The 16230-nt window shown below is 36.4% G+C and overlaps 1 protein-coding gene across 1 annotated transcript in view; it reads right to left on the bottom strand.

Annotated features, from left to right (window-relative positions):
* prex2 (phosphatidylinositol-3,4,5-trisphosphate-dependent Rac exchange factor 2) overlaps window positions 1–16230 on the bottom strand; it is a 174386-nt gene that overhangs the window by 15902 nt on the left and 142254 nt on the right. The window contains exon 37 of the mRNA XM_048175299.1: window positions 14855–15045. Coding sequence (XP_048031256.1) covers window positions 14855–15045 — 191 coding nt within the window. The remainder of the gene's footprint in view (window positions 1–14854; window positions 15046–16230) is intronic.

Here is a 16230-nt window from a genome sequence, read left to right as displayed (position 1 = left end):
TGCGCACGATTTACTAAAATGAGGGAACGAATTATATCTTGCGCACGATTTACTAAAATGAGGGAACAAATTATATAGTGCGCACGATTTACTAAAACGAGGGAACGAATTATATCTTGCGCAAGATTTACTAAAATGAGGGAACGAATTATATCTTGCGCACGATTTACTAAAATGAGGGAACAAATTATATCGTGCGCACGATTTACTAAAACGAGGGAACGAATTATATCTTGCGCAAGATTTACTAAAATGAGGGAACGAATTATATCTTGCGCACGATTTACTAAAACGAGGGAACGAATTATATCTTGCGCACGATTTACTAAAACGAGGGAACGAATTATATCTTGCGCATGATTTACTAAAATGAGGGAATGAATTGTATCTTGCGCACAATTTACTAAAATGAGGGAACGAATTATATAGTGCGCACGATTTAGTAAAACAAGGTAACAAATTATATCATGCTCATGATTTAGTAAAACGAGGGAACAAATTATATAGTGCGCACGATTTACTAAAACGAGGGAAAGAATTATATCTTGCGGACGATTTACTAAAATGAGGGAACAAATTATATCTTGTGCACGATTTACTAAAATGAGGGAACGAATTATATCTTGCGCACGATTTACTAAAATGAGGGAACGAATTATATAGTGCGCACGATTTAGTAAAACAAGGTAACAAATTATATCATGCTCATGATTTAGTAAAACGAGGGAACAAATTATATCTTGCGCACGATTTACTAAAATGAGGGATCGAATTATATAGTGCGCACGATTTAGTAAAACAAGGTAACAAATTATATCATGCTCATGATTTAGTAAAACGAGGGAACAAATTATATAGTGCGCACGATTTACTAAAACGAGGGAAAGAATTATATCTTGCGGACGATTTACTAAAATGAGGGAACAAATTATATCTTGTGCACGATTTACTAAAATGAGGGAACGAATTATATCTTGTGCACGATTTACTAAAATGAGGGAACGAATTATATCTTGCGCACGATTTACTAAAATGAGCGAACGAATTATATAGTGCGCACGATTTACTAAAACGAGGGAACGAATTATATAGTGCGCACGATTTACTAAAATGAGGGAACGAATTATATCTTGCGCACGATTTAGTAAAACGAGGGAACAAATTATATCTTGTGCACGATTTACTAAAATGAGGGAACGAATTATATCTTGCGCACGATTTAGTAAAACGAGGGAACAAATTATATAGTGCGCACGATTTACTAAAATGAGGGAACGAATTATATCTTGCGCACGATTTACTAAAATGAGGGAACAAATTATATAGTGCGCACGATTTACTAAAACGAGGGAACGAATTATATCTTGCGCAAGATTTACTAAAATGAGGGAACGAATTATATCTTGCGCACGATTTACTAAAATGAGGGAACAAATTATATCGTGCGCACGATTTACTAAAACGAGGGAACGAATTATATCTTGTGCAAGATTTACTAAAATGAGGGAACGAATTATATCTTGTGCACGATTTACTAAAACGAGGGAACGAATTATATCTTGCGCACGATTTACTAAAATGAGGGAACGAATTGTATCTTGCGCACAATTTACTAAAATGAGGGAACAAATTATATAGTGCGCACGATTTACTAAAACGAGGGAACGAATTATATAGTGCGCACGATTTACTAAAATGAGGGAACGAATTATATCTTGCGCACGATTTACTAAAACGAGGGAACAAATTATATAGTGCGCACGATTTACTAAAATGAGAGAACGAATTATATCTTGCGCACGATTTACTAAAATGAGGGAACAAATTATATAGTGCGCACGATTTACTAAAACGAGGGAACGAATTATATCTTGCGCAAGATTTACTAAAATGAGGGAACGAATTATATCTTGCGCACGATTTACTAAAATGAGGGAACAAATTATATCGTGCGCACGATTTACTAAAACGAGGGAACGAATTATATCTTGCGCAAGATTTACTAAAATGAGGGAACGAATTATATCTTGCGCACGATTTACTAAAACGAGGGAACGAATTATATCTTGCGCACGATTTACTAAAACGAGGGAACGAATTATATCTTGCGCATGATTTACTAAAATGAGGGAATGAATTGTATCTTGCGCACAATTTACTAAAATGAGGGAACGAATTATATAGTGCGCACGATTTAGTAAAACAAGGTAACAAATTATATCATGCTCATGATTTAGTAAAACGAGGGAACAAATTATATAGTGCGCACGATTTACTAAAACGAGGGAAAGAATTATATCTTGCGGACGATTTACTAAAATGAGGGAACAAATTATATCTTGTGCACGATTTACTAAAATGAGGGAACGAATTATATCTTGCGCACGATTTACTAAAATGAGGGAACGAATTATATAGTGCGCACGATTTAGTAAAACAAGGTAACAAATTATATCATGCTCATGATTTAGTAAAACGAGGGAACAAATTATATCTTGCGCACGATTTACTAAAATGAGGGAATCGAATTATATAGTGCGCACGATTTAGTAAAACAAGGTAACAAATTATATCATGCTCATGATTTAGTAAAACGAGGGAACAAATTATATAGTGCGCACGATTTACTAAAACGAGGGAAAGAATTATATCTTGCGGACGATTTACTAAAATGAGGGAACAAATTATATCTTGTGCACGATTTACTAAAATGAGGGAACGAATTATATCTTGTGCACGATTTACTAAAATGAGGGAACGAATTATATCTTGCGCACGATTTACTAAAATGAGGGAACGAATTATATAGTGCGCACGATTTACTAAAACGAGGGAACTAATTATATAGTGCGCACGATTTACTAAAATGAGGGAACGAATTATATCTTGCGCACGATTTAGTAAAACGAGGGAACAAATTATATCTTGTGCACGATTTACTAAAATGAGGGAACGAATTATATCTTGCGCACGATTTAGTAAAACGAGGGAACAAATTATATAGTGCGCACGATTTACTAAAATGAGGGAACGAATTATATCTTGCGCACGATTTACTAAAATGAGGGAACAAATTATATAGTGCGCACGATTTACTAAAACGAGGGAACGAATTATATCTTGCGCAAGATTTACTAAAATGAGGGAACGAATTATATCTTGCGCACGATTTACTAAAATGAGGGAACAAATTATATCGTGCGCACGATTTACTAAAACGAGGGAACGAATTATATCTTGCGCAAGATTTACTAAAATGAGGGAACGAATTATATCTTGCGCACGATTTACTAAAACGAGGGAACGAATTATATCTTGCGCACGATTTACTAAAATGAGGGAACGAATTGTATCTTGCGCACAATTTACTAAAATGAGGGAACAAATTATATAGTGCGCACGATTTAGTAAAACAAGGTAACAAATTATATCATGCTCATGATTTAGTAAAACGAGGGAACAAATTATATCTTGCGCACGATTTACTAAAATGAGGGAACGAATTATATAGTGCGCACGATTTAGTAAAACAAGGTAACAAATTATATCATGCTCATGATTTAGTAAAACGAGGGAACAAATTATATAGTGCGCACGATTTACTAAAACGAGGGAAAGAATTATATCTTGCGGACGATTTACTAAAATGAGGTAACAAATTATATCTTGTGCATGATTTACTAATGAGGGAACGAATTATATAGTGCGCACGATTTAGTAAAACAAGGTAACAAATTATATCATGCTCATGATTTAGTAAAACGAGGGAACGAATTATATCTTGCGGACGATTTACTAAAATGAGGGAACGAATTATATAGTGCGCACGATTTAGTAAAACAAGGTAACAAATTATATCATGCTCATGATTTAGTAAAACGAGGGAATTAATTATTATATCGTGGACATGATTTGCTAAAAATGAGAGCACAAATTCTTAATTCGTGGCCACAATTTATATATTTTTGTCTGCATGTCATGCAGGACTCTGTACTTTTGGACTGGAGATAAATTTTTGAGTTTTGACTGAAATTGTCAGTGTTTTGATGCTTTATGAGGTACAAGTCAATGAGGCACATCAGACCTAATAAGACCTAATCCAAATGACCAATCTAAGGGTAAACTTTTCAGACCCCCAAAACGCTGTTGTCATGTAAATGAACAGCCAAAACACATAAAAAGTTTTCAGTTTTTAGTTGAAAAAAGTGTAAACGGCCCCTAAATGATGACTTATTAGGGAGATAACATTACTGAGAACATGAGGGAAGATCTGATAATAAAGCAATCATAAAAAGTCAATATCTGACACTGCTAATTTTTTTTTTATACCTGTGAGGAAACTAGTGAGCTGTAACACAATGACTACACAGAATCCATCAAAAAGATATTTGGTTATTTAATAGCTTGTCCACTGTCAAACTGTCTATATCCATGATACATCAGCCTGACATTTCCATCTCCTTTTTGGTGATATACATGTTCACAGGCTTTTTACCAGCAGAGGTGTCAGATGTGTTATATGGCTCTCATCTGTGAATTCAATCATACAGTTCTTCTGAAGTGAGAACAGCACTGACCTTTGGCTCAAGAAAAAGGGATTCTTAGTTGATCTCCATATGCAGATAGTGAAAAGTCTAGTTATCATACTGGAATCTATGAAGCTCACTGGGTGATGGATTTGTTTTCTGTGCCTTTGTAATAAGTGCATCTGAATTCAATGCTTGTTTCATTCTTTGATTGTTTGCCCTTGGCAACAAATAGGTTACTTTCTAGCAAACTGCTGACTATGTTGAAATATACCTGATGCTAACGTGTATTTTATCCCAATTGCATTTCACAGATCGATTCTCTTGATTTATAATAGAGAGAAAAAAAACATGATACAAAGATTTCAGAGTCACCAATCACCAATGTTCCTCACATCGGCTGTTGATGTTGAACATTCATAGTCATTTTAAACTTCAAGGACATGTCATGGCACAGCAAAGAGGGGTGAATCTCACTAAAGTGTAGGCTTGATTCATGTCTTTCTGTTACGCTGATAGACACACACATACTGAGAGTCAAGGGCACTGCCTGACCTCTTAACTACACCTCCATATTGATCCTTCGCAGTGTTTTACGGCTGATTGAGCTGTCTCTTCTCTTCTCAGCCGTAGCATTCCTACCGTTACTTAATTGCTTGAGGGAATGCTGCTAAACGTAAGCGTAAAGGCCCTCATACACGTCATATGTCACTTTGACCTCCACATGTCAAGCATTGTAGAAAGCATCAGAGAAGAATAATTTTATGAGGGTATGAACTTGTTAGGAAGAATGTGGGAAGAGCACACTATATGGTAAAAAAAATAAAAATAGTGAAGTATTTTAGTATTCATTTAGAATTATCTTTTGTTTTTAGTTTTCATTGTAAGTTATATATATATGTATATACACAACTACACAACTACATCTTATTTCTGTTAGTTGCAAAGCAGACATTTCCAGTGTTGGACAGTAAGTATTTCTACTTCATTAAATTTTTTCAATTTTCTGTACTTTATCATTGTATTTTTATTTTATGAAACTACTTTTTACTGCACTACACTCCATAAAAACATATAATTCTTCGTTATTTCTAACGGAATAATTTGCCACCCTCCTGAACACAAGAGTGATGTGCTCAGTTTTTTTTTAGCTTTTCTTTAATTACCGAAAGTCATAGTTTTAAGTTGTTAATGAGGAAAAAAATAACATTTCATACATACTTTTCTTTTATCAAGCATTACAAATGGCAGACTTAACTGCAGATTCAATGGACGAACCAAATTATTCATAACAGTAATTTTCAAGTTAAGAGTTCATTGAAAAATGAAAATTCTGTTCTTCTGTGAAACAAGAAGATTTGAAGAATGTCGGGGTCAAAACAACATTGGACCCCATTGACTTTCATTGTATGTGTATGGATAAAAACAAAAACATTTATTAAAATATCTTATAAAATATTAAAATTTTTGGGTAAAGAATCCTTAAGTTGTTTAATCCATCAGTACAAGCCCTTTAAAGCGAGACACAATTACAGAGCAGATCAGAGATGATTTGCTATCACAGCAGAAGTGGGAGTCACAGCAGGAGCTGCACACTATGGAGAATCAAAGCTGGCTTAATACTGAGCCAATTGGCCTGAGGCAAGACCTGTGTGAAGGCATTTATTGGCTCTTTATAAAATAAGCACTCTGAACTCTTCTGCTGATGAATAAAATGTGGATGAGACTCATCAAATGTGTCTGATATTCTTATGGGAGAAAGCTTATATGCCACACAGTCAGCAACTTACAGCCAGCAGATGTGAATGTCTGATTTACACACTTAAATGTGACTCTGGGAATGGACAGATGGACTAGAGAGATAATATATGGGAGAGAAAGCAGATAGTGGTCTTAATAGATTAACATAATAAAAGATCAAATACACTGTAAACCCAAACAAGTTGTGAAGTTTTGAGTTTGTAGTACTCATGCACGTTAATTGCTCCTGACTTAAAGTACTGAGTTTGCTAACTCATACATTTTGATGACAATTAACATAAAATATTTAGTTAATAAACTTTTTATTTTGAGTTCTTGCAAATCAAATGAGTTATTTACTTCACTGTGAAATCCTAAGAAAATACAAAAAATGCCAACTTGCTAATTAGCTAACATGTTAACAATAGCATGACATACCACTTACTGAATGAGTGCAATCTCATGCCAAACCTCATGCACCATGAGTTAACTCTGCAAAAACCCACATTAACAGAAACTCTTCTAAATTAGCATAACAAAACATTAATCACTACTAAATCTCCCTTACCATTAATCTTGTGCAAAAAACATTATGTAACACTTAATTTTAGCATTTACTCTCCCTTTCGAGTGCCATGGGCAAGGCATGCTGGGAAATATAAATCCCAGCCCAGTTTCAATTAAACTTAAGTTCATCTAAATTAAAAGAAATGAGTTCATACAACTCAAAACAATGAAACAGTTCAGTTTACTTGAAATATGTCAGTGCTGTGAACTCAAAAGAAAAAGAAAGTGCTAAATACTCATAGCAATTAATTTAACTGAACTAATTTGTTCAATTTAAGTTTGCCCTACTCAAAGTATTTTGAGCATTAGGGTTTACAGTTGGGGAGGATGATATTTAAGCACATTTATTGAGCTCTGTAGAGACCCATGAATGTTTTATTGGAATATTCATGCTTCAAGACTAGGGCAGATGGTTAAAGTACACAAAAAAGAATGATACTGAATTTAAGCATTACATTTTTTCTCCTGTGGGGTTCACTTATGAGGTTAGTCAAGACTTTTTGTGCCAAAAATGTATGTAAAAATGTTTGCGGTTGGGTTCAATAAAGTTTGCACAGCTTCATCTTCAATAAAAGTAAAAGCCTGCGTTACATTGTGTCAGATCCACAACATAAATGTGCTTCACAAACTGTTAAAGTTTAACTGAAAAGATTGAGAACCTGCAGCTTCTCTTTCCAAACACCTTTGAAAGGGATGTGCAGAACAATAGGTGCTACACACAGCTAGAAACACCACAAAGTTTGGGGACTTTCACACATTTTACTCTTATTAGTAATAGTACGTATCCTAGTTACTTCATATTACCCAGGGTGGACCATGATTCTGAACAATGCATGGCATCACTGACATATGAATAAAGGTGCAGTAAGCAATTTCTGAGAAGCGCTGTTGAAAGTGGATTGGACCAAGCACTAAAACACTCTTGTAGCTAATCAGCAGTAAGGGGCGTGTCTGCTCATGAGGGGGGAGGTACCTACGCTGCATTGCGTGTTTGTGCATTTGGGGGCGGGGCTATCAAGATAGAGGTGTGATCATTTTGGGTAGGGGCGTGTTTGTTTTGGTGATTTCAAATATCAAGAGCATTTCTCGGAAATTACTTACTGCACCTTTAATCTAAATGTTAAAGAATTTCAGATTGAGCTGGACTGGAAATCTGTGGTTGTGAAAGTCACAGTGTTTTCATAGAGCACTGAACTCATTTACAGTACTTCAGAACGTCAGGGAAAATGTGATTTCTCATTATATAACCATTTTAAACTGTGTACTTACTCTCCCTCTCTGGGAGAAACCAGTAAATTTAGAAGAACTTTATACTGAAATTGGACCTCCACAACACCTTGGCGAAAAAAATTTAGCCATAAAAAAAATATAAGCTCTCACTTAACTTCAGCCACATTTGGCAGGTGAGCACTTTAAAGCAAAGCTTGTACCTCAATTTAATTTCATTAAAAGCAGGAACTGGCACATTTTGGCTGCTGATTGAGGCTGTTTGGCAGACAAAGAGATATATAAATAGTAGCGCATAATGAAATGCTGATGCTCTGCATATGATGCCTACTGGTTTTAGTATGCCAGGATAACCACATCTGACATTCTCCATGGAACTAATTCCATCAACTCTCACATACGTTAAATATTACATTTTAAATCAACTTTTATATGGCTGCTATTGGAAAAAAATGGGCTTGAAACAAACTATAAATATGAAAAACATGTACCAAACCATGTTTTACAGAGAATTATCCTGAACTATCATTTGGTTATGAGCAAACGCAGGTTAAATGAGAGTGTGTTTGATGGAGGCATGTTTAGAGTGGCAAGCAGGACAGAATTCACCGTGTCCGTGGCAGGTCTGAGCACCTGTGGCTTCACTAAAGCTGAGATGTGGCCTGTAATTGCCCTGGCGTACAAATGTGAGTTAGTCACACCCAAACCAACACACACAATGCTGAAAACATTTCACGCTGCTTTATCCAATACACTGCAGTAAAGAACCACTCAAAGAGCAGCATGCGTGTGTCTATTACCATCTCTAAGGCCCTGAAATTGAGATCGAAATACCGTTCCAGCAACGGTATTACAGTGCCAATAAAAAGTTAACACCCTCCTGTTCTTTTCAACATCCTGCAAATTATTACCAATGCCAAAATAAAAATACATGGACATTTTACAAAGTAAATTACAAATTAAAGCCAATTTCTCTGAGGAAAAAAGCCATGATTTGACGGTGTTGTGGATGGTTACCAGGGTGTTACTATGCAGTTACTTAAAGTCCCCCTGTAGTCAATTTTATCCCTTAAAACTCACCAAAATGACATAAAGTAAAAATTTTTTCCTGTGAAAAAAAATCTTCATGTCTTAAAATAGCTTGAATGTAACTCTACACTTTTGCTTCATTTAGTATACGTGGATCTATAAATATGCTAATTAGCCCTGCCTCCATTCACTCACACCAGCTCAGAGATCCACTCGGTCAACTTACTGAGGTAAATGCTGCATTGGTATCGTTTTTTACAACGTAGGACACATAACGGTAATTAATATGATCAGCCTTTTGCTTGACTAAGTTATCAAACAGCTAATAATGTGTTGTTAATGTTACACGACTCCCATGCTTCAGAGCAGTCTTAGTTAATGATATGCTATGATTGGTTACAAGGTTGATTGTGACGTAAGAAACACCAGCGATTTTAAATTGTGTTTTGAAAATGTATTTTGAAAATGTCTTTAGATCACTGCAGTTTTAAAGACAAATTACTTAGCAATGGTGTTGACATATGAATTTGCACATGCTTTATCTTAAAGCATATTAAAAACACCACAAATAAACAACATTAAAAACGTCTCGGGTTACGAGTGTAACCCCTGTTCCCTGAGTAAGGGAACAAGACGCTACGTCCAATGACGCAATGGGTTCCCATTGCGTCATTGGACGTAGCGTCGATGTTCCCACAAAAGGGAACGTCTCGAGTTACGAGTGTAACCCCTGTTCCCTGAGTAAGGGAACGAGACGCTACGTCCAATGACATTGGACATAGCGTCGATGTTCCCACGAAAGGGAACTTGATTTGCACCACAGGGGGACTTTAAAGGTTCTGCTTCTGTTAAGTTGTTGTTAGTACATTATTCACTGGCTCTCCCCCACTGGAAACACCCCTATTTGGTCAACTAAAGGTGAAAGATCTTTCCAAGCAGATTTGTGACGTAGGTATTTAAAATTCTCAGCCAGGGCAAGAATATAAAAAATAATGCCAATGACTATATCACAAAGCACTGTAAAACCCCCTATTACAAATGAGACCAAATGTAATTTTTTTCAGAACTGGCTGTCCTCCAAAACTCAGTATCTAGGCAAAAAGAGCTGGAGTAAGTGACACCACAAAGAGGCCTATACAATTTTTAAAGAGTTACAGTCCTCCAGAGAGTGATGTGAGAAACATCAGGGGGGGAAAAAAACTCATAAGAGATGAGAAAAATAGATAACAGAAAAATCTCAGGGGGAAATGTGAATCTTTCAACAGAATAATAGCCCAAAGCACAAGAATACCCACACTGAACCAACAAGGATGATTTTCTGGAGTGGCCAAATATTTAAAATCCAATTGGGCATCTTTGGAATGACTCTGCACTTCAAAAAACGGTTCAATCCAACTTGGGCAATTTTGCTAAGAAAAGTGGGCACAAATTTCAGTGTCAAGATGTGCCCAAAGAAACTCTGCTGCCAAAAGAAGATTGTGAAATTCAAATATAAATTTAAGAAAGTATAATTATAATTTAACTTTTATAATAAGTGTAATTAAAAAAAAAAAAAAAATAGACAGGATTTAAAGATATTTTACAAGCCTTTATGGACTAGGGAGGAAAAACACTTCCACTTCCTGTCATTCAAATTCAAATTCTAGTTCAACTTCCTGTGGGGTGTGACCATTTCAATTAAAATTCCAATTGAATTGAAACTCTCACTGTTGGTTACATCAGCATACACATCGGATCAAAATTTTGGGGGGTCAGTAATTTTTTTATTATACTTTTAGTTAGCAAGGATGCATTAAATTGTTCAAAAGTGACAGTAAAGACTTTTACATTGTTACAAAAAAATCTATTTCAAATAAATGCTGTTTTGGGTTACACTTTATTTTATGGTGTACTTGTTACAGTGTAATTTCATTTAAGTACTGAGTAATTATAATTAACATCATGTACTTACTATAGTGTTAGGATTAGGGTTTGTTTTAGGGTTAATTGCAAGCATACATGCATAATTTAGTTACCAAACACATATGGTGACAAGTCTGCATATAGGCAGGAGGTTGAACAGCTGGCTGTCTGGTGCAGTCACAACAACCTGGAGCTGAACACGTTCAAAACTCGTTCAAAACCTCCCAGCACTCCTCCCACTCACCATCACAAACAGCACTGTGGCAGCAGTGGAGTTATTCAGGTTCCTGGGCTCTACCATCTCTCAGAACCTGAAGTGGGACAATTACATTGACCAGCAGAGGTTGTACTTCCTTCCCCAGCTGAGAAGTTCAACTTGCCACAGTCGCTGCAGATACAGTTCTACTCAGCCATCGAGTCTGTCCTCTGCACTTCAATAACTGTCTGGTTTGTCTCAGCTACAAAATCAGACCTCAGAAGACTACAGAGGACAGTTCCGACTGCTGAAAGTATTAACGGTGCTCCCCTGCACAACCCCAAGAACTGAATACATCCAGAGTGAGAAAAAGGATTCAGAAAATCACTCTGGATCCCTCACATCCAAGCCACCTTTCTTTGAACTTTTGCCACCTGGCCGGTGCTACAGAGCACTGAGCATCAGAACAGCCAGGCAAGAAAAGTTTCTTCCCCCAGGCAATCTACCTCATGAACAGTTAAAGGGATAGTTCTCCCAAAAATGAAAATTATCCCATGATTTTCTCACCTTCAAGGCATCCTAGGTGTATATGACTATCTTCTTTCAGACGACACATTCTGTCCTCCAAAAAAACCCGACCTTATAGGTTTTACATTTTAAATTTATGCGCCCTCTAGCTGGCGTAAAAATAATGACAGTCATGTTACGTCTGTCGTCATGAAATGACGTATTACCGTCGTTACCAATCAAAATGCGTGTTCATTTAAATATAATGTGTGGACTTTTTACACGGCCCCTTAACCACCATTTCCATTTAGCAAAACTCATATTTGTGCATATACACTTTATGAGCACATGTGTTCCCTGGGATCGAACCCACAATTGCATGATCACATGATTGCATATTCTTGTATATCTATCATTTGAGCTACGCGAACTCCAAAATATGACGCAGATAAAAGGGTACAATGCAACAAAATGAAAGTGTCCTGTTGTCGATAGGTGCACAACTTTAGTAAACGCTCCTATGGGTCATATTTCATGGAAGTGACAAACGACCTATATGGGCGTATTAGTTGGAGGACATATTGAGTTTCTGGCAGGCAGCCATACGCATCGATTTGTGGTGGAAGAGTAACCCCTGACCCGACACATGATGATGAATGCAGAATCACAGAGGATAGAGCAAAACAAAACACCAGTCACAAATTAGAAGTCTAAACCGATCATTTTAAAAGAGAAATGTCGGAGGATTTTGATATAAGAGAAGATGAGCTTGAGTTTGTTGACCAGCCCTATTTGTTTGAACCTCGAGAGGCGTCTAAGCTTATGCTACTCCTGCATCCTACGTTATACATCGCGTCAGAGGATTACTCATTTGGTGCAAGTCGACTTGCGTGGTATGCATATGGTCGTATGCAAACACACATCGCTTCACTTCAAAAAAGTCTTTATTAACCTCCTGGAGCTGTATGGATTATTTTTTTAAAGGTGCCCTAGATTCAAAAATTGAATTTACCTCGGCATAGTTGAATAACAAGAGTTCAGTACATGGAAATGACATACAGTGAGTCTCAAACTCCATTGTTTCCTCCTTCGTATATAAATCTCATTTGTTTAAAAGACCTCCGAAGAACAGGCGAATCTCAACATAACACCGACTGTTACGTAACAGTCGGGGTGTACGCCCCCAATATTTGCATATGCCAGCCCATGATCGAGGCATTACACAAGGGCAGCCAGTATTAACGTCTGGATGTGCACAGCTGAATCATCAGACTAGGTAAGCAAGCAAGGACAATAGCAAAAAATGGCAGATGGAGCAATAATAACTGACATGATTCATGATAACATGATATTTTTAGTGATTGTTGTAAATTGTCTTTCTAAATGTTTCGTTAGCATGTTGCTAATGTACTGTTAAATGTGGTTAAAGTTACCATCGTTTCTTACTGTATTCACGGAGACAAGAGCCGTCGCTATTTTAATTTTTAAACACTTGCAGTCTGTATAATGCATAAACACAACTTCATTCTTTATAAATCTCTCCAACAGTGTAGCATTAGCCGTTAGCCACGGAGCACAGCCTCAAACTCATTCATAATCAATGTAAACATTCAAATAAACACTGTACTTAGGCGATTAGACATGCTGCATGACGAACACTTTGTAAAGATCCATTTTGAGGGTTATATTAGCTGTTTGAACTTTTTTATGTTGTTTAAGGCAAGCGCGTGCTCTTGGGGCGTGGAGCACGAGAATTAAAGGGCCACACACCCTGAATCGGCTCATTTCTAATTATGCCCCAAAACAGGCAGTTAAAAAAATGAATTAAAAACAATCTATGGGGTATTTTGAGCTGAAACTTCACAGACACATTCAGGGGACACCTTAGACTTATATTACATCTTTTTTTTAAAAGTTCTAGGGCACCTTTAATGGATGGATTAATTTTTTAGGGTTTTAAAATCTGGCCCCCCTTCACTACCATTATAAAGCTTGAAAGAGTAAGGATATTTTTTTAAATATATCTCTGATTGTGTTCATCTGAAAGAAGAAAGTCATATACACATAGGATGGCTTGAGGGTGAGTAAATAATGGGATAATTTTCATTTTTGGGTGAATTATCCCTTTAAATGTTCTCCCCACTGTGCAATAATAACTATGTTATACCCAACATCTTCTTATTCCATTCCCTGTTAATTCAGTTCAATTCTATTTGTATATAGCACACCTATACATACAAGTTTGTCTATTTTGTTAATATTGCTAATAATAAGAAATGTTAATTAAGCACCAAATCAGTATATTATAATGATTTCTGAAGGATTGTGTGAATGTTTTTACTGTGTGTTTCATCAAATGAATGCAGTCTATATCAGCATTGGAGACAAAAAAAAAAAAAAAAAATGGTAAAGTCAATGAGGTATTTTCAACAAAATCTGAATATTTGAGGAAAATCAATATAGTGCTGAATTTCAAGCAGTATAATAATAAGGTCCACAAAGGATGAATACTCCTTATTGGCACTGTAGGGATGCACAGAGACAGATAGAAGCACAAGAAACTGAAAATATATGAAAAAAAGCATGAACTGTTGATTTTGTGAAAGTAATATGTCAGCTTTGGCTGATACTAAAAGAGACCTTGGGATTAATAAAATGCGCTCCTTCAGTTGAGATTCACAAATGAACTTTTAGAGAAATTGAGCTGTCTGGATCATCTCTAAAATTATGGATTAAGCGAGACCTTCTAAATGTAGAACTGAGATGCTGAATATTCATAATTGCATTGGATGAATGATTAGCGCAGAGAAAGGTATTTATGGAATGATACACGAGCATGTAATGAGGATTATTAAGTATTCATGCAGAAGAGGAAATTGAATATTAGATGGTATGAGGAAGAGTGATCGGAGAGAGGAAAATTGCAAGATAACCCTCCCAAAAAACACCAAAACAGAAGAAAGATTGAGGCTGCAGAGAAGAAAACAGGATAAAAGACATAAGTGACAGGAAGTAAATTGCTCTGAGCTACAGACAGAAAGGAAAAAAGACAGGGGAGGAAAAAACAGAAGCGTTCCACTTAGACAGAGTCCCTGGCGAATGCCTGATGCCTGTCGGACAGAAAGGAGTTTGAGTGTATGTGTGTGTAACCCAGGCTGACCGGTGTACTCCGCTGTTACACATGACAATGTGACACGCTCCCAGGCGGCTGCAAAGCTCCGAGGCCACGGTGAGCAGACCGACTCCAGACGCTCCACAGGCTGTGAACTGACAAGCAGCCGTCCGCCGACAAGAGATAAAACTTTCCATCAATCTGTACAACTCATCCAGAGCATTCAGAGGACGCATCAGCTACAAGGAGAGAGAGATAAAGAAAGATTCCATGTTAAAGGGATAGTTCACCCAAAAATGATAACTCTGTCATTATTTACTCGCTCTCATGATGCTCCAAACCCATATTTTTCTGTGTTCGTGAAACACAAGAAAAGAGAAATTCTAAAATCTAGAATCATCACGCTTTTAAATACAATAACAGTTATAGTGACCAAGCTCCATTTAAAATGTATCTTGCAAGAATGAATGAATAAATGAGATTCATATGCTATATTTTAAGTCATTGATTTCGTTGTGTGAAGAACAGGCTGAAATTTTCTCCAGTGAGCTGTTGACTTGTGAACTGCTGTAACTGGACCATTTAATCCGTCGGTGGGTCCGAAATCACGTACTGTCTGAGTATGTACTACATTTGAATTTGAACTTACTTCGTGACCGTTAAAAAAGTATGTTATATATATAGTATGAGCATGTGTAGTATGCATGTAATCCGGACGTACTACATCCACTATGTTGTCATTATCACGTGACCTACCAATGTTAGTTCTGTCGCTTCACCTCCATTCATAAATACTCATGGGATAGTAAAGTGTCATCCGGGGACTTTTCGCATACTGTTTTTCGAATACTATGAATTCGGACATACTACTCTGTTGGAAGTATTCGATTTCAGAAGCAGTGAGTGACTTCGACTAGACTAGAGGACCAATCAGTCTAATTCATGAATGAATCATTCAAACTGATTTGTGAACTGGTTCAACTGCTTAATTTAAATGAATTGACTGAAAAGAACAAATCGTTTACAAATAGGACTGATTTGATTCTAGAGTCAACACAAGAATGATTCTTGATTGAGTCATTCTTGACTGAACAGTTCAGAGGCCGTGTGAAGATTTTTGAAAATTCTCCTTTTGTGTTTCACGGATAAAAAACATGGGTTTGGAAGGACATGAAGGGAAGTTATTAAAGGGTTAGTTCAATTACTCACCCTCATGTTGTTTATAAGCATTAAGACTTTCGTTCATCTTCAAAAGACAAATTAAGATATTTTAAATCAAATCTGAGAGCTTTCTGTCCCTCCATTGACAGCTACGCAACTACCACTTTGTCTCTTCAAAAAGTTCATTAACGAAATTGTAAAACTATTAAATCTGATAAACAGATTTAATTTAGGCTTTTAGTCACATAATAAACTTAACATTC

This window comes from Megalobrama amblycephala, linkage group LG22 (genome assembly GCF_018812025.1).
Source record: "Megalobrama amblycephala isolate DHTTF-2021 linkage group LG22, ASM1881202v1, whole genome shotgun sequence".
Lineage (NCBI taxonomy): Eukaryota > Metazoa > Chordata > Actinopteri > Cypriniformes > Xenocyprididae > Megalobrama > Megalobrama amblycephala.
The sequence above is the reverse complement of the archived record's forward strand: the minus strand, read 5'-3'. Positions and strand labels throughout refer to the sequence as shown.